The 21,961-nt window shown below is 57.2% G+C and overlaps 2 protein-coding genes across 20 annotated transcripts in view; one reads left to right on the top strand and one right to left on the bottom strand.

Annotated features, from left to right (window-relative positions):
• The window catches only part of KCNAB2 (potassium voltage-gated channel subfamily A regulatory beta subunit 2), a 96,658-nt gene extending 80,988 nt beyond the window's left edge, over window positions 1-15,670 (top strand). For 7 of the 19 annotated variants that reach the window (XM_069544842.1, XM_069544838.1, XM_069544843.1 and 4 more), the window contains 9 exons: window positions 1,466-1,510; window positions 2,297-2,340; window positions 3,312-3,398; window positions 7,269-7,354; window positions 9,021-9,141; window positions 9,350-9,444; window positions 10,280-10,400; window positions 10,722-10,810; window positions 12,837-15,670. In XM_069544842.1, the coding sequence (XP_069400943.1) occupies window positions 1,466-1,510; window positions 2,297-2,340; window positions 3,312-3,398; window positions 7,269-7,354; window positions 9,021-9,141; window positions 9,350-9,444; window positions 10,280-10,400; window positions 10,722-10,810; window positions 12,837-12,926 (778 nt within the window). In that variant the 3' untranslated portion in view covers window positions 12,927-15,670. The remainder of the gene's footprint in view (window positions 1-1,465; window positions 1,511-2,296; window positions 2,341-3,311; window positions 3,399-7,268; window positions 7,355-9,020; window positions 9,142-9,349; window positions 9,445-10,279; window positions 10,401-10,721; window positions 10,811-12,836) is intronic. The other 12 variants (XR_011247536.1, XR_011247531.1, XR_011247529.1 and 9 more) reach the window with 4 other exon arrangements.
• Window positions 15,671-16,189: 519 nt separating this feature from the next.
• CHD5 (chromodomain helicase DNA binding protein 5) overlaps window positions 16,190-21,961 on the bottom strand; it is a 67,620-nt gene continuing 61,848 nt past the window's right edge. Inside the window, exons 39-42 of the mRNA XM_069544845.1 lie at window positions 20,871-21,034; window positions 20,637-20,751; window positions 20,483-20,536; window positions 16,190-19,714 (exon numbers count right to left, since the gene is read on the bottom strand). Coding sequence (XP_069400946.1) covers window positions 20,529-20,536; window positions 20,637-20,751; window positions 20,871-21,034 — 287 coding nt within the window. The 3' untranslated portion in view covers window positions 16,190-19,714; window positions 20,483-20,528. The remainder of the gene's footprint in view (window positions 19,715-20,482; window positions 20,537-20,636; window positions 20,752-20,870; window positions 21,035-21,961) is intronic.

Below are 21,961 nucleotides of genomic sequence, written 5' to 3'. Positions count from 1 at the left end.
AGCCCAGGGGTCAGGAGCCTCCATCTGGCTTGACGCAGAGTTTCCCGCCCACCTGGGATCAGGCCAGGCTGAGCACTTGACTGCACTTTGGGGTCGCTTGTGACCTGTGTGTCTTCATTTTCAGCAAAGTCAGAGCAGTTAGAGGCTCCCCTACCTCCACCAAACCCCCCATTCCCTCCCCTGGTGCACACACTCAGTCTCCCCCATCCCCTCCCTTGGTGCACACACTCAGGTGTCCCCCACGCCCTCCCCTGGTGCACACACTCAGAGTCTCCCCCAGCGCCCTTCCCTGGTACACACACTCAAGTGTCCCCTATCCCATCCCCTGGTGCACACACTCAGGTGCCCCCCACGCCCTCCCCTGGTGCGCACACTCAGAGTCTCCACCAGCCCCTGGGGCCTGGATGACTGACACCCTCCTCTTGACCCAACCCAGGTTGTTTCTTCATGGCTCTAACTGATCCCCAAATAAATACCTGCTCACTCTGTAAGTAAAAGAAACTGCAGGTGTGCGTGAGCCCCGATGGTGTCAGGTAAACACACGAGGAGATGCCCACCAGGTCATCCCACCTGCCCGAAGGTGATACTGGCAGCAGCCAGAGCCCCTGGCTTCGAGGAGCTGTTTCCTGAGCAGTAAACCACCCGCCTCCACCCTCATGGGAAGAAAGCACAACCACAGGGGCATTGCCCCCCTATCCCTTGGGAATGGTCAAGGTCAAATGTGGACAGGAGGAGCCATCATCACCCCACCCACCTGTCCCTCCAAGACAAAGTCACAGATGTCAGCATTGCCTCTTGTGGATTTGTGGCGGGAGACATGAATCCATTCCTTTCCCCCAGGCTTTCAGCCACCCAAGTCTGAGCTCCCAGGAGCGTCACCTGCCTGTCTCTCGGATCAGTCCCACCCCAGCCTTTCCCCCAACCTGGTGGCACCCAGGATGCTCCCCAAGGCTGTCCCACACAGCTTTTCTGAAATGCTGCCTCAGCTAGTAGAAAACAGCCATACCGGGTGGTCCCTTATTTCACTCCATCCTCACCAGAGCCCTCCAACCCCCGGCCAGTCCTGACACTTGACCTCCTCCAAGTCCCCACAGAGCGGCAGCCTTCTGTTCCCTGGACCACATCCCCCGCTCCCAAATGTGCCCCCTCCTCTAGGCTCCAGGCTCCAGTCACACTGGACTCCATCTCCACCTGGGCCCTCACTGTCCAGCCCTAGTTCCACGTTAGTTAGTTGTATCCACATAGTTAATTATGTCTGTAGGTTTTCTCCTGGCTCGATCCAGGGCCCTGGGCTAGGAACACCCCAAACATTGAGTGACAGAGAAGCACCCTGTTTCACACCCTGTGCCCCCAGGTGAGAGGGTTTAGGACTCCTGGGTAAGGGCTGAAGACAGTGGGGAGGGTTGGGGAGGGAAGACCCCAAGGGGTCACACCCAGGAACAGCCCTCTTTCTCTTGTTCCACAGACGATCCAGCCTTGTCATCACCACCAAGATCTTCTGGGGAGGAAAGTAGGTACAGCCACAAGCGACCCCCTGGTGGGGGGCCAGGTCTGCAGAGACCCCTGTGGGTGGGCAGGGGGCAGTCATCCTGGACGAATGGAGGCTGCCTGGGGTCCATCCTGGACACGCCAGCCTCAGCACCTGGGCAGCACGCTTTCCTGTCTCCTGGGGCAGGAAGCAGGGGACAGGGTGGTGTGTGTGTGGCCACCTTCCCTGGCTCGTGCCATTCCTGTTGAGGGACCCCAAGTTCCAGAAAAGCAGCTTTGGCTGAGTTGCCTTGTGCTCAATTCTTGCTTCCCTTTTATTTTTACTTTTGTGGTTTTGTTTGTTTGTGATTACCAAGGTAACATCCTAAAAATTCTGATAAAAGCAGAAAATTCCTGAACTGTCCTGTTCGCTCCACTTACCCTGGGCCACAGACCACCCTTGCTGTCTTCCGGGAATCTGGTCCCATAGCTTCTCCGAGACTGGACAAAATGGGCTTCATAGGAATTAGAAATATGATTCATTTTAAGCTTTGAAAAATCCAAGTCAGAGAGAGGGCAAATTGAAAAGCAGACACCCCCAACCCCACTGAGCCCCACCACACCCAGGGCAGCTGGGGTAGAGGGCAGCCTGGCTCTGCCACAGCTTCTCCACACAAGCAGATCCTCATAGCCTTGTGGTTTTATCCCCAAAGTGGAATCAGACTACAAGTGGCACGCACTGACCTACTTTTTTCACCTAACATTGCATCATAAACATTTTCCCCGAAAACCGCTTGAAACATTGCACACACTGTCGCCTGTTTTTCAGAGCCGAGACGGAGAGGGGCCTTTCCAGGAAGCACATAATAGAAGGTGAGGACGGGGCAGGCCTTCGGATGCCCCCAAACCCTTGGCATTCTGCTGTGGATGCAAAAGTGAAGAAACCACTGTGCCCCAGCCCCATCCATGCTACAGGCCTGGAGCTCTAGGGACAGCCCGAACCCTGGTCCCCCCAGGCTCACACGGGGTGGTCCCTCTGGGTCACGAGAGAGGGGCAGGGGTATGAGTGGGTGGGGCTCACGTGACCCTGGGAAGATACAGACAGGCCTGGGTTTCGACCCAGGCTGGGCCCTGTGCCCACTGGGCGACCTTGAGCAAGGGACATTATTTCCCCAGGCATCTGTGGCAGCATCTGTTATACACAGGGGAATAACGCCCACCTCTGGGGTTACAGGAATCTGGAAGGAGGTCCTGCGTGTTGGACTCAGCCTGGGGCTCTGCACATAGGAGTCCTGCATGGGGGTGGGAGTGGGCTGGAATGCCTTGCATGTCCCAGTTGTTATTGTCCCAGTGCCTTTTTGCCCATGTTCATTTTGTCAAAGTAATACAGTCACTCCATTAAAAATACAGTGATTAGGAGGCCTTGCTGCCTGCCCTGCCCTGGCCTGGCGCCCGGCCCTGCACTCCAGCTCTGCAGCTCCGTTCTGAGCTGCTGCCAGTGCTCATCGGGCCCCACTGGCCTTCCACACCGTGGACGATCCACTCCATGTTGGGTGGCCTAGCTCCTCCCAGGTCCCTCCCAGGCTGCTCTGGGGGGGGGTCCCCTCCATTCAGTCACAGGACATGGCCTGTGGACGCCACCCCCTCTTTTTGGGGTGTGCCACCTCTTCTCTCATGGCTGTTTGCAATCTCAATGGCCTGTGCCCACACGTGTGCCCTGCTGTCCGCAGCTCCCGGGGCCAGGTGCCTTGTCCCTTTCATCTCTTGCTCACGGGTGAGGGCCCAGGAATGTCTGTGAAGATTGTAACATACCCCTTCCCACCCCCTACTCCTCCCCCACCCAGGTCTGAAAGCTTCCCTGGAGCGGCTGCAATTGGAGTATGTGGATGTGGTATTTGCCAACCGCCCGGACCCCAACACACCCATGGAAGGTATGTTCTCCTTCGAAGCACTTGGCCAGACATCATGGTTCCAAAAAGGGCAGAAGGTTCTGAACCTGAGGCTCTGATGGCACCATCCCAGGGCCCGCTGGACACCCAAGCCTAGTGGGGTGGCAGGTGGGGCCTACCCAGTGTGGGGAACTCAGCCTTTGATCATTCCCTCAGGTGCCCTCAGCACCTCCGAGCTGAGTCCCATCCTTGCTCCAGGTCCCCGCCCCATCCTGGGCTTGAACGCATGCTGTGTTAGCTAAAGTCATGATCCCATGACTCCTTGCTGCATTCTTTTCAATTCTTTCAGTCACCATCCCCATTCTATTGGGAGGTTTTAGGGGCCTTTTGCTCTGGGAAATAAACCATTACTTAGAGGAGGAAAAGAAACGTGCAGTGCTTTGAAAAGCAGTTTTGGTTTCTCGGACGCTCATTTATTCTTTGACTCCTGTAGTCTCAGCCCCTCCTATCTCCTCCAACTCTCTGCTTTGGGCATCTTCTCATTTGTGCTTCGCTGCTTCAGGGTCTTGGAAAATTCAGTTACATTCAAGTTACTTTTTCTTCATTTGTTTGTATATATACCATGCACCCATGCATGTGTATATATATGTGTGTGTGTGTGTGTATGTGTTATCCAAACCAGTAGTCTGCAAAAAGTGATTTGAGCCTGCGTCCCCATGCCCTTTGTCAGACTGCGCCCCTCAGCATTCCCACAGCTGTGAACTCTGGTCTCTTTCGATCTTTCTTTTATCACCAGGGGATCCATTTAGTTCCTCCAAGTCAAGGACTTTCATCATAGAAGGTACACAGTACCCTCGGCCTGACCACTGACCTCTGTGTCTGAGTTGCATTTTATGAGACAGTGTTTTTATTTACACAACTCTCTTCCCACCCCCATGATAAAACTTCTCCATAAAATGCACAAAGGAGAAATAAGTGCCTTATGGGAACATCTTGCAAGTGAAGAAAAGCAAAGCAGAGCAGACCCCCGCCACCCCCCCATCCCCCCATGCTGTCACCTCTTTCCTCCGTCCTCCCTCCCATGCATGCACGCCCCCTCCTCGCCCCGCCTTGCATCGCCATGATCCATGACCCAAGGGGGCTTCCTCTTGATTTGGGGATGCTGCGATCAGTGCCTGACACCGTGACCCCGGATGGTCTGGGAGAGGGCTGGGGAGACTGGGTTTCCACAGGAGTGAACACATCGGGGACCCCAGAGCATTGGCCCCCAGCAGGCTGTATCTTCTCCATAGTCTACTTTGCTAAGCCCCCACCTCAATCAAAAGCAAAAGGACCAGCCACCAGCTGCCCCATTTCCACCCTGGGCAGGCTGGGCCACCTGTCACTCTCACCCCATGCTATGTGGTCAGAGCTCGCCATTTAAATTCGATCATTTTTCTCTTGAAGAATTCCTACATGAGCTGGGGAAACTCTGAGACCTGGGGCAGCCTCTGGCCAGGTGGTGGTCTCTGCCCTGCCCTAAACTAAAGGACCCTGGGTGCCCCCACACCAAGGGCGGACCTTGGTCTCCCTGGAAGCTGGGCTGCATTCCACGATGGAAGGGCTCCTGCCTGCCAGCTGGCACTGCCACCCGACCCCTCCCATGTATTATTTGTGACACAGCGGGAGATGCCCTAGGTTTTGGCAGCAGCTGGAAGGATTTGGTCCTCCCGCTTTTATTCAACAGCATTAAATATTGAGGTAGACAGTCATCCCTAATTGTCCCTGTTTCTGGTGTCATGACACCCAGCTTAGGCAGAAGCACAAGGGCGATGCTCCTGTGCACGGGCTCCATGCCCAGCGTGCCAAGGCCCTGGACCCTCAAGGTACCCAGCAGCGTTTGCCCAGGACCCCTTCCCTCCCAGGCCAGCCGCAGGCTCACACACCACCCTGGCCCCCAGGCTCCCGCTGGACCCTCCTCTCTGCATGGAAGGGAGAGAGCTGTGCTCGAGGAAGCCAGGCTGGCAAATGGGATATCGTCTGCTTCCCCCACTCCAGCATGTGGGCCTGAGCCTTGGCTGAAGACTCGGGTGGTCACGCTGCATGGTCACAGGTCCCCCCAAGGCTGTTTCTAAAGAATCCGATGAGGATGGCCGGGCTGGCAGCCTGGGTGCAGGGCTCAAATGTGGGCAGGTGCCTTCCTGGGACCCTCAACCTTACAACCAAGTGCTGCTCTTCATGTCGAATAGTGTTGACCATTAAAGTGGTGGCCTGCTCATAGCCCACAGGTATGGGGCTTCCCTGCCAGACTCCCTCCCTGGGATGGGTGGAGAGGAACCCAGTCCCCGACCTTGGAAGGAAGGAGAGGGCAGGACTTGGCGTACAGACCTGGAAGCTGAGGTATAATTTTTCAGGGGTCCTGGCGAGGCCACCAAGACCACCACTCCAGAAGTCCCAGCTACATTAGTTTTCTACTGAAAAAGGGGACCTTGGCAAAAGGCACTCAGGGACTGAGAATGGGCGAAAGAGACACCCCAAAAGAGAGGTACCACTCTGCCAGAGACTGTCCCTGTGGCCTGGGGCCTTCCAAGTTGGAGCTCAGAAAGGACCTGTATCATCCTGTCTTCCTTCCTTCCATCCGTGCCGTCTTGAGGGGCCTCTGCTTCCCGACATCAGTGGCCACTTCAGGAGAGGTGGGATTTTCAAGGAGCAGTGTCTGTTTTGGGAAACATTCATTCTTCAGCTGAACTTCTAGGGCTGCCCTGGGCAGTCTTACATGCAAGCACTGTGTGGGATCTGAGAAAAGCCTGATGGGGTAGCCTGCCACCCTTAGCAAAGCTGAGAGACATCTGAAATTTTAAAATTTGAAGCCAAGTTCAGTTGTAAGGACCACAGTATCCCCCTGAGGTTGAAGCAGCCTAGGGGCGACTGTGGCAGATTTTTATTTCTCAGAAAAACTTCTTTTGAACCGAAGAAAAAATCTGTCACAGTGGAGATGGGGAGAGGGTCCCTTGCTGGATACTGACTGGTTTGAGAATCCGGGGCATGGTCCGGAGGGGGCTTTCCATGTTTACTGCTGGCTCTCTTGGACATGAGAGGAATTCCGCCCTACTGCCCCACCATCTGGGGCCAGCCAGGGCCCGTACCCTGACCTTTGTTGGGACAGACACTGTTATTACCTATACATTCAGTTCTCCAGATCCCAATGACAGTCTGGAGTAGCCCCAATAGGTGGCTCAGACAGTAAAGAATCTGCCTGCAATGCAGGAGACCCAGTTTCAATCCCTGAGCTGGGAAGATCCCCTGGAGAACGGAATGGCAACATACTCCAGTATTCTTGCCTGGAGAATCCCGTGGATGGAGGGGCTTGGCAGGCTACAGTGAATAGAGTCACAAAGCATTGGACGTGACTGAGCGACTAACGCTTTCAGAATACTAGAGAAGGCAAAAGATGAGCTTATTTCCTGTTGCCGCCTGTCAATCTGATCATAACCTTAATCTGTTTATCTGGTTCTTCCTGAGCAATAAGGGTCCCCAAATCTTTCCCAAACTAGAGAATGCCCCCCATTCTAGAGTCTAGAGTCACATTCTTTGACCTCACTTTTCCTTCATCCCTCTAATCTGCCATAGAAACATCTCAATCCATCCATAACCCATATTTTCAAACATTCCATAAGGCCTGTAACTATCTGGGGACACTGTTTTCAAGATCAGCTTCTTGGACAGCAGCTCACTTTTTTCTGTCATCCCAGAAAACCCCGGCCACCCACACCTCTGGAGCCAAGAAGCACACTGCTTACAAGCTGTCCTGGCAGCATCCTCTCCCTGCTCCTGGCCTTTTTTTTTTTTTTTTTTTTTGCAGAATGTCCCCAGGCGGGGCCCTGTGCCCTTGGCCATCCCCCCAACCTGTGGTTTCCCCTTCTCTCGTGACAGAGACTGTGCGTGCCATGACTCACGTCATTAACCAGGGGATGGCCATGTACTGGGGCACATCGCGCTGGAGCTCCATGGAGATCATGGTAATGTGACCTCTTGGTGTGTGTGCGTCCAAGGGCTGGGCTCCCGGCCCCGCTCCATGGGTGACAACCCTGGGGCTCTGGCAGGTTCGGTGCTGTTGGTCCCTAACGCATAGACTGCTGGGTACTAAGGGGAGGGACAGTATGGTGACTTGTGGCAGTAACGTCTGCAGACTTTGCAGACAGGGCTCTGGGCTTGAATCCCAGCACTGTGTGGCCCTGGACCGATGGCTTCGGCTCTCTGAGCCTCATTTTCCCCACCTGTAGAACAAGACTGCTAGGACGACCTACTGTCATGAGGCTATGTGAGGATTATCTGAAAAATCAGAGGTGAAGCTCTTAGCAGCGATCCTGGAGCTCAGCCAGTGCCCAGCAGTGGTAGCTCCCGCAGAGTTCCAGGTGCCATTGGATTTGAGGGCTTCGTGTGGACTGACTCCCATTCATCCTCACAGCCTATGAGGCAAGCGCTGCTGGCACCCTGCTTCTCAGATGTGGCCACTGAGACACAGAGAGCTGAAGTAACACACCCAGGCTCACGCCAAATGATGGCTTCCCCAGGCCGTGCAGCGCAGAGCCTGAGCTTCCATCTTGTAATCCATGAGGTTTCTCCCTCACCTGCACTTTCAGGAGGGCATCCCCTTCCTTGTTTCCCTCCACAGGAGCCATCAGAAGCTGAGGGTGAAAGACGTGTTATAATATTCCTGGGGTATCCCAGGATGGTTGGCAGAACAGCTCCCCAGAGGCAGACAGCTGGTTGGTGGGGGAAGGGCAGAGGCCTGGGGACTGCATCTGCTCAGACTAGCTCTCAGGCTGACTCCCTTACCCTCAGCTCCAGGCCTCCTCCCCATCCCAGCCCTTCCCATGCCCCACCTCCCAGAATTTCCCCCATCTTGGCATGCCTCAGAGGGCGGTTTCTCCTCTAGTGAGTACCAAATTTCTGGTTCATTAAAAAAAAAAAATTAAGCAGGATCTTCAACTTGAATACAACTCGAGAATCCTGTGGTATCAATCAGCCTTTGGCATCTGTGACTTTCATATCATTTGGCATTTTTCTGAAGCTGCCTGGACGCAGCGCAGAACTCACTGAGGTGCCAGGATCTCATCCCCACTTTACAGATGTGAAAGCTGAGTCTCAAGCTAAAGGGGACAGGGCCTCTCAGGCTGACAGACGGGCTTCCCCAGGAGCTCATGCCCATCCAGTCTGCAGAGTCCTAGAAACGCGCTGATGCCAGCCACTCCCCCGTCCTGACCTAGTGTTTCCTGCCCCTGCTGTCATTCCGGGTCCAGGCCCTAGACTGACAGTAATGATAAAATCAGTAACAAGCAGGTACTGTCCTGAGGACGGGCAACGCATGACAGATGGGGAAGCTGAGTCACAGAGGGGTGAGCCCCTTGCCCAAGGGCACCCACCAGTAAGTGCCAGAACCTAAGCCTCACTACAGTCATGCTTTCCCCCCAAATGCCTTTGTCCTTGGGGTTCCACAGCCCACCCCGTGTTAGCTCATGGAGGGGGAGCCTAACAGTCTTCCAAGGAAGCTGAGAGGAGCGGGCAGGGGGCAGTTGGGCCAGCCAGCTTCCTGGAGATGCCTTTGTGCCTTCTCCCTGCTGCTCAAGAGGGCCCCCAGATCGCTGGCCCGCAGGAACCATCGGTGCCTCTTTGCTTCCACAGGAGGCCTACTCCGTGGCCCGGCAGTTCAACCTGATCCCGCCCATCTGCGAGCAGGCGGAGTACCACATGTTCCAGCGGGAGAAGGTAGAGGTGCAGCTGCCGGAGCTCTTCCACAAGATAGGTAGGTTCCCCGCCCCTCCCAGCCCTGTCCCAATCTTATCCCCAGATTCCCCCTCTCCCTCCCCAGCCCCTCCCGCTTCCGCCCCGGCCCCGCCCCTCTCACGCCCTGCTGCTCGGCCTTCACCGCTCTCTTCTGCCACGCCCCTTTCCCGTCTCCCTGCTCCTTCTCCCGGCCCTGGGCTTGACCTCTCCCTGCTCTCCTCTACCAGGAGTGGGCGCCATGACCTGGTCCCCTCTGGCCTGCGGCATCGTTTCCGGAAAGTACGACAGTGGCATCCCGCCCTACTCTAGAGCCTCTTTGAAGGTGAAGCGGCGGCGGGGGCCTGGGGGAGGGGATAGGCAGGGACAGGCATTTTGGAGGGATGGAGCCTTTGGGTGGACACCTTGGTGCTGGACACTTTCCCTGGGCCACTTGGAACCCCCGCTGGCCTGACCCCATGTCTAGAAAGGTTGACCATCTGTGGGACATCCGCCAGCTGAAGAAGCCCCTCACTCCCCCGCCCCCATGCCCTCGCTCCAAGTTCAACACTCACAACCCAGGGAACTACGTGTTTCCGTTTTAGGTGCCTCCTCCCTTATAGACACGCCTACACTCTTTCTGGCCCATCACTGGGTGGAGGGCTGCGTAATTTCTTCAGTATCCCTCAGAGGTGCCCCTGGGACAAGTGAACACCCAACACATACACCTCAGAGGGGGGACTCAGAGGGTCCCAGACTGAAGGGTTTGGGGGACAAGGAGCAGGCAGAGAAAGGCCTGACCAGGCCAGGACAGAGCAAACACTGGAGCCCCCCAGCCCTAGGGATCAGGATGGCCTGCCTCCCCCATTTCTCCCCAAACCACAGAAGCCTCCCAGAGGGTTCCCTGACCTTGCTGTGGGCACACCTCCTGGGCCACCCAGCCTCCCAGAAGAAGGGAAGGTCGGTTTGTCCACCTCCTTGTCCAAGCTCATGGGCCCAGTGTCAGCTTCCCGCAGCCTTCAAATGCAGTGGTTCCCATCCTTCCACCTGCCTGGGTCTGGACCACAGCATCAGGGTCGGGGTGCCGCCCTGGCACAGATCGTCATTTGTGTCATGCATGCAGTGGCCCAGGTGACCTGCCCTCACGCATGGGCTGTGCTCTCCCCACATCCCACAACCAGGGCTACCAGTGGCTGAAGGACAAGATCCTGAGTGAGGAGGGCCGGCGCCAGCAGGCCAAGCTGAAGGAACTGCAGGCCATTGCCGAGCGCCTGGGCTGCACACTCCCCCAGCTGGCCATCGGTAAGAGGGCTGGGGCGCAGGGGGGGACCAGGAGTCCCTGAGTGCCTGGGCCACCCCCTTTCATCAGCCAGCCATGGGTAATAGGCTCCCATATTCATGGGGAGGGGATGAGGGGGTCCCTGAGCACTTGGGCCATCTCTCCACTGGGGGCAGCTGGTGCCAGCACTGCTGAGCCCCTGGCTTGTCAGGGCCCTCCTGGGATACCCTCAGTCCTATGCCCGAGAGGCTGGGTCTCTGGGCCCCATCATGGGTAGGGTAGAACCAGGGAGGGCCCTGGGTGGGGGTGCCTTCCTCACCTCTGCTCTTGCTGCCCACCCCCAGCCTGGTGCCTGAGGAACGAAGGGGTCAGCTCCGTGCTCCTGGGTGCTTCCAGCGCAGACCAGCTGATGGAGAACATTGGAGCAATACAGGTGAGTGGCACCTGCCAGCCTTGCGGGCCCTGGAGTTCAGGGTCTCAGCCAGGCATCTGTCCAGCACGTACTTATTGAGCACCTACTACATACCAGGCACTGTTCAAGGCACCTGGGCTACAGCAGTGAACCAATAAAAGCCTTGCTCTTGAAGGGCTGGCTTTTTATCTGGATTAAAAAAAAAATAGAAAATGCAAGGAGTAAGATTAGGATGTGTGTCGGAGGGTGATAAGCACTCTGGAAAAGGAAACCTAGAGCAAGGTCAGGGATATCCAGTAGGGGCATGGAAGGGGGGAGCCATGGACCCAAGTTAAAGGGGGCTACAGGGTAGCCTTGTTGATAGAGTGACTTGTGAGCAAAGGCTTGAAGGATGAGGAGTGGGCGGTGCAAATACAATCCAGGCTGACGCGAAGGTGCAAGGTAGGCAGAAGCCCAGGACAGCAGTAAGGCCAGAGGCCCAGAGCAGAAGGGCAGGGAAAGGTCCCCCGGGCACCGCATGCCCTCTAAGGACTTCAGCAATGGTTGAGTGAGATGGGCGCAGAGGAGGAGCAGTCTGACTTAGATTTTAAAAGGCTGCCTCTCACTCTCTGGCTGATGAGTGGAGGAAAGAGTTGAGGAACAGAAAGGGGAGCAGGGAGATCGCTGGGAACTGACAACTATCTGGGGGTGAGGGATGGCCTTGGTACAGATGGACAGCTGGTTGGGTCCTGGATTTCTGGAAGGTAGACCGACAGGACTGGCTGAAGACTAGATGTAAGGGTGTGGGACAGTGCGCCAGATCCTGGGGACAAACCATTGGGTTTGTGACCTGGAAGGGGGGTTGTTGCTGTCAGGAGGGCTGGAAAAAGCAGTTTGGGGGTGTGGATTATCAGATGTTATGGTCCTGAAATCTGCATCTTATGCCACCACCGTCCATCCATTCAAGGGACAGAGCTGCCCAAACCTGGAATACAGAAGCAGCAAGGCCCCCTCTGCTCCACAAGCTGCATGCAATGAGGGTGGGACAGGCCAGGGCCAGCGGACAGCTGGAAGAATGTCTCCCTGTTACCGAAGTGAGGTTTGACTGCTCATCATTCAAGAATCCAATACTGAGAGATAAGTGTTGGGTAAAAGGAAAGACATATTTATTGAGGAAGCCAGCAGTCCCGGGGAGAAGGTGGACTCCTGTCCCCAAACAGATTTCCCCTTGTTAATCAGGGAGCAAGAGATTTCAAAGGGGAGTTTCAGGGGTACACAGGTTGAGGAGTGGCTACAAGCAGAACAGCAGTCAGCTCCAACAGTCATCTTGAAATTGATCATACGATCATCTGATCAGGGTCATCTTTTTTTTTAATTGGAGGTTAATTGCTTTTCAATATTGTTAGTTTCTGCCATACATCAACATGAATTGATCAGGGTCATCTTGTTTTAAGCACAATTAATCTTTAGTTCTGTCCATGGGATTCTCCAGGCAAGAATACTGGAGTGGGTAGCCATTTCCTTCTCCAGGGGATCTTCCTGATCCCCTGACCCACAGTCCATGGGATCGCAAAGAGTTGAACATGACTGAGCGACTCACACACACATACACACCATCTTCAGTTCTAGGGTCAGTTTGTTCCCATTTCCCTGAGGCTGGTTCTCAGAATTGTGCATGATGGAGCAGTTCATGTCATGGCTAGAGTCTGGTAATGATGTTGTTAACTTCTTCCACGTGATGGGAGTTTCAGTATCAACAGAATAGCTCAAAATACATGGTTCAAAATACAGTCTACAGCCCTTGAGGAGGAACTAAAAGGTCCCTGACTTTGCTTAATGGCTACACTATTATTATTTTGTCTTGTTTCACTGCTTTTCTTTGTTTTTGCATTTTCTCACTTCTCCAGTTGAATTTATTCTTTGGTTAAAGTCTTTCTACAGACAAGAGGCAGGAATGGAGGACATGGGAGGGGTGGGGTCTGTACCAGGAAGGCCCCATAAGGTCCTGCTCCATTACACATCACCTCGTCTGCAGGTTGATTCTGACTAGCTCCCATCTTTCACACAGGTCCTTCCAAAACTGTCGTCTTCCATCATCCACGAGATCGATAGTATTTTGGGCAACAAACCCTACAGCAAAAAGGACTACAGATCCTAAGAAGCCCCCACCCATTTGCCTGGACAGTTTCATCTCCCTCCTAGCCTCTCTGTTTGCTCGCTTAAGCTATTTTGAAGCCAAGAGTGTGGTTTGCATCAAAAACAAAACAACGTACCAACATGTCATCAGGAGAAGATCTCAAAAGTCGCTGCCACGCAGCACCTGCTGCTTCACAGGACTAACGTCACATTCATGCCAGAGGGTTGGCATCAGTTCAAAGGCATTCGAGCCGTCCCGCCCAAGCCTGCGCCTCTGCTCATCTTCCACCAAGAAACGACATTTCTCCCAGCTACGCCCCATCTCAGAAACTCAAGTCCAGGCCGAGCTGAGACCCACTGGGGCCTGGGAGCAGGCAGAGCTGGCCTCTCCTCTGCCAAGAAGCCCGCCTGGTACTGGGGAGGGGAAGAGGAAGCCAGGTCTGGCTCTTCCTGTGGCCCCTAGGCTGGGCCCTGGTTGGGGTGGGCCTCCTACTGGGGTCTCCCTCATCCCCCCTCTTGCCAAGGGCTCCAGGTACTGTCATTGGGCCTGACATCAGATTCTCCTACACCCCCTTCTCCACACCACCTGCCCCACTGGGTCTCCAAGGGGCCTTCCGAGCTGTCCTCTGACCCCCACCCCTACCCTTGCTGGCAGAGGCAAGGATCCAAGGGGGTTCGATTGCTCCAGGGGGGACCCACAGGAAGTCAGGGGTCTGACTTCAAGCTCATCGCTCCACTGACTTCCTCCTCGTACACAACTGATGAGCCCCAGTGCCCAGACTCCAGCCCAGGTCCCTCCCCACCTGGTGCCCAGTCCATTGCCCCTTTGTCCTTGCCCTGGAAGGCCCCAAGGTCATGCTTGCTTAGCTGGACTGTGGCTGCTGACCACACATGGGGTGGCCAGCCTCTGCTCTGCCCAGGGTGGTGGCCTTGGGGTCTGCAGAGAGGACATTCTGGGACCCTTCAGTGAGGGAAGGTCCCTGGGGTGTTTTGTGCTTCATGCCCAGGGCCTGGGCAGCAACCCCCACAGTCCAGGAGAAGACCCCCGTAGCCTCTCCCTGGAGCAGTGTCCCCAGCAAGGGCTCAGACCAGGTCGGGTGGGGTGGTCAGAGCTTGTTGCCAGGGCAGCTAGGCAGCAGTTCTTCCCCCAGGACACCCTCACACAGCCTCTGAAGAGGGAGGGATGTCTGGGGTTCATCATTCCTTTCCACACCCCACACCCCAGCCTAGAACAGGCTGGGGACAGGGACAGAAGGCAGGACCTTCAGAAGGGTCAGCCCCTTGACAGCCAAGCCTGGGGCTACAGGGATAGAGGAGGGGAGGGGCCCTCAGCCAGAAGGCCCAGCCCCCATGGTCCTGAGCGGCACCCCAGCTTTTTCTGGCTGTGCAGGGGACCCGAGCCAGGCTCTGTGAATGCACTGGCCCTCTGTGTATGGGTCTGGGTGACTCCTACCCTGGGCACCTGCTACATTCTCACACTCACCCCTGGGCAGACATGGACCTCCCTGCCATTATTCCAAAAGGCCTACTGTGCAGTCCTGGCAGAGCTGAGGCCTAGGAAACTGACTTTAGAAAAGCCACAAGGTGGGGAGAGAACAACTTCCTCCACTGCAAACCTTTGTGCTGACCCTGGAGTCTAGAACCTTCTCCCTCCTGTAGACTATGCCCCTGGGGGTCTTCTTCACCAAGTCTCCTACAAGTTTCACCCTAATGAGCTTGAGGAGGGGACAAACCTGTCCCAACAGAGTCGCCACCATCACATGGGTGGGGGGCCTAGCTCTGAGGACAAGATGCTATAGTCCACCAGGTAGAGCCCAAGTGTCCCAACAGCTGGCCATGCTCAGGAGCCAGGTCACCTGCCCCTCCCTGGACAGTGGCTGGGCCCCCTCCACAGTGCTGCCACCCTGCCCACCCATCAGTGGAAGAGGGACCTGGGCTTGCAGTTAGGCCCACGTTTGGGCCTGCCGCCCCCACCCCATGAGCTTTACATCTGGGAAGGACAAGCCCAGTGGGAGACATCGGCTCTCAGGGCCACGCTCTTCCAAGGCCGAGATGCCCAGCACCAAGTCCCAAGCCTGTTCCAGGCCCGGGGGTGCTGTCTGCAGCCTAGTTCTGCATCAGCCCCCTGCAAGTGGGGTGGAAGGATGGGGCTCCACTTCCTGAGGAAGGGTCCCCCGACTTAGTGGGAGGTGGCTGGAGTGAGGAAGGGATGGAGTGGGGCTCAAGGGCAGGGAGAGCCTGGAGACGAAGAACTTGGCCAAGGCAAGCCCTGGAGGGGAAGCCTGGGCTTTGGCATGGGTTTGAGGCCAGCCATCCTCACCCTACCCTGTTGAGGAGAAGCCCCCCATGGTCCCCAGCCACCTGCCAGCCAGCCTCTCACCCTCCCCTGGAAGCAGAGTTTGCCCCCAGGGGTCCACCTTGGGAGTTCCCCACCAGGGAAGAAGGCCCAGTCTGCGTGGGAGCCGGACCAGTCTTCCTTGCTGAGGACACATGCAGCCCCTACCATTTTTCATCCCAAATCTACAGCAAGTTTGAGGTCCCAAGAACGACAGAGGGGTTTACCCTGTCTCCTATTCTCTCTGGCAGTGTAAATAATGTGCTGTTTCTCTCCTTTTTTTTTAATGACTGTGGCTCCTCAGCTAACTGCATCACCCCCCCACAGGCAGACATCGTACGCCTCGCGCTTCCAATGACACTCAGCGGAGACACGGCGCCGTATTTATGGAATGACAAAATAAAACCCAAGCCCATCAGGGTCTGCTCCTCTCCACTCCTCTCCTTTGCAGGATATTCAGGGTCAGGGCTGGGTCGAGGGCAGTGGGAGGAGGTATCTTTAAAGGCCAGCAGCCCAAATCCTGAGCCTGGAGCCAAGGGGAGGTTGGGAGACATGGGCCCTTGGGGGAGAAGACTGGGGACCAAGAACCCAAATCTGTCCCAGGTGATTGGGGGTGGGAATGCCCTGCCTGCCCCCCTCACCAACACCGTCTCTCTTGCCATCACAGGTTGGTGGCAGGCTGCTGGGCCCCCAGGGACAGAGAGGCCAGGGTCCAGGGAGGCCCTCTGGGGGGCTCAGTGTTCCTGAGTAATGCGATTTCAGGGTGCAGGGGGAGGGGCCAGCACCACCCCTGAACACCCCTTCTCGGGTGCCCCCCATCCCAGCAAGCCCCCCAGCTTCATGGGGCCGTGTCTTCTCAGGTGGGAGGTAGCTTCAGGTGACAACCCCTCCCCCCAACAAACTTCCCCACCCCCATCCTAGATCAGTGAGAAGCTAGGAGAACACTCTGATTCAATCCTTTCCCAGAGGATTTATTAAAACACGGAAAACCAAGACATACACACAGAGTACAAAGTGAAGGGGACAGTGTCGGGTACAGTCCTTGTCAAGCCTCCCACACGTCCTCCCGAGGACCGGATAGGTCACCACGCACAGGGGCTCAGCCTCCAGCTCCAGCTCCTGGCTGGGACCCACCCCCTCGACTCACCCCAGCGCCCAGCCCCTTCACCAGCCTGGGCTTATGCTGGGGAAGGGGCAGGCGCTTCTCAGCAGGGCCAGATGCCGGCCTGGGTGGGGTTCTGCTCCCTCATCCCCCCACGCACTGATGCCTGAGGAGGGGGCCAGTGCAGGTGGGACCCTCCCCCTCATGCTCAGGCCCAGAGGAGCATAGGAGGCTCGGACTCCCACCTCGGTATCAGGGGTTCAGGACACACACACACCCAACAGGCCCTTTCTGGGTTATCGCACCTAAAAAAATACTTTGTTTAAAAAAAATCTGAAAACTAAGAAAAAAATCCCAAAACACAAGCCAATGACTTTGGGCTGATGCACCACAACCTGTAAACTTCCAGAAATATAAAATCGGGGGGGGGGGGGGGGGCGGCTTCCTCAACAGAGACGGGTCATCAGCAGAGGACAGCTGCAGGTGCAAAGTGGGGACACTGGGTTGTGGCCAGGCCAAAACCTCAGCCCCCGCCTCCCACCCAAGCTCCTTCCTGCCACCCCACTCTGGAGGTTCCCAAGCCCACCCTCTACACGACCCCCTCAGGCCCTCAACATCCCTGGGACCCAGTAACTGGGAGCAAAGGCTGCAGGTGTCCATAGGGTGAGACTCGGTCAGCCCCCAACCTGGGCAAGGGATCCCCCAGAGGACCCTGGGAAGGGACCCCTAACCAGCAGGAGGGCAGGTGCCTGCACCAGTCATGAATACCAGCAGGATGGGCCCACGGTCATCACTTGCAGAAAACAAAGGAGCTTCTGAAGGCGGCTTGCAGGGAGGGTCTCCAAGCACAGGGGGAGTCTCAGGTTGTGTTTCCGTGGTGGGCGTGTGCGAGGGGACCCCCAGACATAGTCCAACCCAAACTCCCGTGGTCACCAGGGAGCCCAGGAGGCAATGCTCTCCGAGACTCTGCCCAAAGATGGTTCAACAGAAAGCCTACTCAGCACTGGTCTAAATAATAAAGTGGCTGGGGACAAAAATGGGGCTGGCACTTTGGGGCTTCCGCTTGCACAACAACTCCCATTGTGCCAACAGCTAAAACAAAACCAGCCTGAAGATGTCCAAGAGCGCGGATGCCCCGCTCCCCACAATCCACTACAACTCTGGGAGGGAAATAACTGATAAACCAAGAAAAAACATTCTCTAGATCCTTTTTCCTCTCCAAAACCAGAAACCCACTCCCCAGCCGACTGCAGTCGCCCTCCCAGGCCTCCCAGGTGCTGGTCTTGGAGAGCTGAGCCCTTCCTGGACCAGGCAGTGCAGGTGGCTGGGCCGATCCCTGGTGCCTGGTCCAGCTGGTAGCGGAAAAGGGCAGAGGCCTAGGGAAGAGACGGAGGGAGGGCGGGAGGCAAGGGCTGGTGGAGAAAGGACCACCCACTCTTGGAGTTGGGCAGTGGGGACGCAGACCCCTGTCCTCCACCAGGTGCCCCCTGACACTCAGGACCTGTCCACCGTGTTCCCCACAAGCCCAGCCGCAGGACTGACCACCTGCCTGGGAGGACACAGTGACGGGGCCCTGGGTGGGGGGTTTGCGGCGGTCACCCAGCCCATGGCCTGAGCCAGAGCCTTTGCAAGGAACATACAGGCCCACGTGGCACTGGAAAAACCAGTGGGCAGGAGTGACCCAACCCTTCCTGGAGGGCGAGGTCACCTGCTGCCACACATGTCCTGCCACACGTACACCCGTGTACCACTTTTAGGCCACCTCCCATTCCTCCACCAACGCCAGGGTCAGTCAGCCTGGAGATAAACAGGGCCTTCAGGTCCGGTCCTCTAGGGGTTCGGGGAGAGCCATATATAGATGAGGGCTCTGGGAGGGTTAGCCAATGGCCCCATGTCCCCAAGACACCCCCAAATCCTGGCCCTAGTCCTGGCCAGGGAGCTGAACAGAGCCCTCCCATGGTGCCCCCCCACCAGGCCCACCCTGTCTCTCACTTGGACAGGATTCTGCACCAGGGCTCCACTCCAAGAAGGTCAAGGCTCCCTGGTCAAGGCTCAGAAATCCCTTCCAGGCTGAGGCTGGGCCAGAGGGAACATCAGACACGGACAGACCCAGGTCCTGGCCCATCCCTCTGCTCCTCTGAACTGGAGCCGTCAGAGGGCACCACCAGCTGGGTGGAAGGCGATCGGGATTCCAGCAGGCCGCTCCTGGCAGCAAACAGGGCAGGAGGCTGGGGACACTCCAGTTGGGAAGACTGGAGAGGCCAGTGGATCCAGTCCCCTGTCTCCAAGCTCTCCCCAGACCTTTGAAGAACACAGTGAGGGCTGTCACAGGCCTGCCCCAGGGGGCAAGTGCTAGGATCAAGGCCTCTCCAGGGACAGGGGAGGGATAAGTCCAGGCTCCAGGCGGCTGGCCTGGTTTCTCCATGGCAGCCACCAGAAGACAACATGGGGAGTGGGTATGAAGGGCCTCCTAGGGCACAGGGCAGGACCAGGGGCTCCGGGGCCACTCTCAGCACTGCTGGGACAGCATCCACACCCGGGGAGGGAGAGTAAGCCCCTTCCTGCAGCTGCCTGAGACCAAGGCCCCAGCAGCCCCCAGGCTGACACCTGCCGTCTCTTCTCTCTGGAGAGCACATACCATGACCTGCCACACAGGGCAGGGGCCACAGACGCTCCACGGGTGACGACAGAGTCCAGGGGGCCCGTGAGACAGGCTGGGCCAGGGTCAGATACGTGCCGACGGAGCCCTCTCCCCCACGGAGAGAACACATTACCTGTGGTCTCCAGCCTTGCAGGATGCAGCCTGGCCTGGCCTGGATGCCAGCCAGGTCTCTACCTGCAGGCCAGGCGGCTCCCCAGTTCTGACCCACCTGGCACTGGGGGCCCCGCTGGGCCAGGGTCAGAGTACGGGCAGTCACACGGTGCAGACAGGACGGGGGAGAGGGGCACACAGAGCGCATCCAGGGCGGGCACCGCGTCCTCCTCAACCGGGCCAAGTCCAAGGCGGCGGCTGGGCTCCCGGGAGCTTCCCTCGGGTCCAGAGCCCATCCACAGAGAGAGGCCTAAGTGCTGCAGGTCAGACTCCTCCACACGTCACTCAACTTTTATCATGACAAATTTGTTCAAGTCTTCAATAGGAAAGTGCAAAAAGATGTACAAAGAAATGAAATCTCTTCTAGGAAGTCATCCTGGCAGAGCCGGCCAAGGTGGTATGGGGGACACTGGGATTAAGAGCAGATGGCACTTCTGGCTGGGTCTTGTCCCCAGTGATGGCATGACTCAGTTTCCCCTTCTGTCCTCGGGTGGCCTGGCTCTAGAAAGGTGGCAGCTTTTCTCTCCTGTGGGGGTCAGGCAGGGGGCCCGGCAGGTGTGGCTGCAAGAGGTGGGTCATGGGTCACAGAGCTGGGTGCTCACGTCCCCATTGGGGGTTCACCAACACCCTGGAGCCACCACTGCCATCTGTCACAGCCAACTACAACCAGAGGGGCTCCTAGCCCAAACCTCCCACACCTGGAGTATAGGAAGCGGGGACCCCAGGGAGGGCCCGTCTGGAAACCACCCCCACCCCAGGGCCTCTACCCTGAAGCAGTGGTTCTACCAGGACAGACAGCTTAGCAGGGGCTGCCCACCAGGTGGAGGAGGCCAGAGTGGACTGGTGGCTTCTCATAAATAAAACCATCTCCCAGCCAGTGACACTGACTCACACACACCCTGAGCCACCCTCCTGGTCCTGGGCACAAGGTGGGGTGGCCAAGGAATGGGGAGTTATGGTGGCACCCACCAGCCAGCAGGAAAGTGCAGGCAGAAAAGGGTTCCAGGCTGGAGGCAATGGTCCCTGACACTACCACGGACATGCACGCACCCTGCATATGTGCACACAGACACACCCGTGTACACAATGGAGCATCCCCACGTGTACCTGCCCATGTCCCACCTTCCAGCCTCCCAGGGGAGTGTCTGGAAGCCTGGAAAGACACACCGGCCCCAAGATGGTCCCCAGAGGGGAAGGGCAAGACCCCTTAAGCCCCAAGAGGCAGCAGAGGACCCCAGACTCAGGGCTGCGGATAAGCGCAGGGAGCAGACACTGACTGATGCAGCCATGGAGGGGAGAGGGACCACGGAGCCCCTGAAGAGGCCTCACCTCCGCTGGAAAGGAGCGCTGCACCAGAGCGAGGTCTCGGGGCCGGCTAGATATCTGTGCAGAGAGAGGGAAGCTAGGCTCGCTGGGGCGGCGAACGCGGGCGGGGCCCGCGGGCGCCCCTGCACATGCCGCCAGGGAGCAGACGGGCACCTACCGGTCACATAGGGCCCCAGGGGCATCTGGTTGTAGTTGACAATCCCTCCCGGTCCAGGGCCCCGGAAGTTGGGCCCAAAGTTGTTGTTGTACATCTGGGAGGAGCCGAAAGCGCCCTGGAGGCAAGGACTCAGGTTTAAAGGTCCAAGTCCCGCACCGGCCTGAGCCCCGCCCCAGGGCGCCCAGGACGTGCGTGCGTGGGGGGCTGGGGCCCAGGGCGCGCGCAGAGCCTGACCTGCTGGATGGTGGGGTCGCCGGCTCGGTTGGTCAGGCGGCTCAGGATGCTGCGCTCCGACATCTGGAGGCGGGCGGCCACCGGGGGGATGCGGGACAGCATGGAGGGGAGGCGCGTCACGTCCGCCTTCATGTCACTCAGCAGCTCCTCCAGCTGGTTCAGGACTGGGGAGGGAGGCAGGGAGGGCAAGGAGCTGGGACGAGGACGCCCAGGCCGGTGCTTAATAACAAGGCTGTGTTACCGTGTGACTTGCACGCCACGCAGCGGACGCCAGGGGGCGCCCCCAACTCAGCCCTCTCAGCCAACACATTAGAGACCTGCCCTCTGGACGAGTCCGGTTTTCCAAACAGCTTCTCCAGGGGCCCCGAGGGCTGCAGAGATGAGAGCCGGGAGCTCTGACCCAACACTGGGCTTCCCTCCGGGCCCTCGGCCAGCCTCCTGGCGCCCAGGGAGGTCTGCAGCCCTGGCCAAGCCCAGGAGCAGAGCCGCCTGGAGAAACTTCTCCCAAACAGCCAGGGCCACAGAGTCCAGGGCCCTCGCGGTGAGCTTGGCTCACTCTCCCCCTAACCAGCCTGGGCACTTTCTCAGGCTTAGGACGACGAGGGTCAAAGGTCTGAATCCCAGGAGACCTTGGGCAATTACTTCATCTCCCTAAGCATCAATGTCCCCAACTTTAAAATGAGATAAGAAACCTCACCACTTAAAAATATTACAAAGAGTAAAGGGACAATGTGTTTAAAGATACTGACAAAAATTGGGAGACTGGGGTTGACATATATCAGTACTATATATAAAATAAGGATTTCCCTGGTGGTCCAGTGGTTAAGAATCCACCTTGCAAGGCAAGGGATGTGGGTTCAATCCTTGATCAGGTAGCTAAGACCCCACATGCCAAAGAGCAACTAAGCTTTCCCACCACAACTCTGAGGCCACACACCACAACCAGAGTCCATAACAAAGATCCCGCATGCCGCAACTAAGACCTGACACAGCCAAATAAATATTCAAAAAAAAAATAGATAACCAATAAGGACCTCCTATACAGCACAGGGAACTCTGCTCAATACTCTGTAATGACCTTTAAGGAAAAG

This window comes from Ovis canadensis, chromosome 12, assembly GCF_042477335.2.
Source record: "Ovis canadensis isolate MfBH-ARS-UI-01 breed Bighorn chromosome 12, ARS-UI_OviCan_v2, whole genome shotgun sequence".
NCBI lineage: Eukaryota > Metazoa > Chordata > Mammalia > Artiodactyla > Bovidae > Ovis > Ovis canadensis.
Note: the sequence above shows the minus strand (reverse complement) of the source record. Positions and strands in the feature narration are given on the sequence as shown.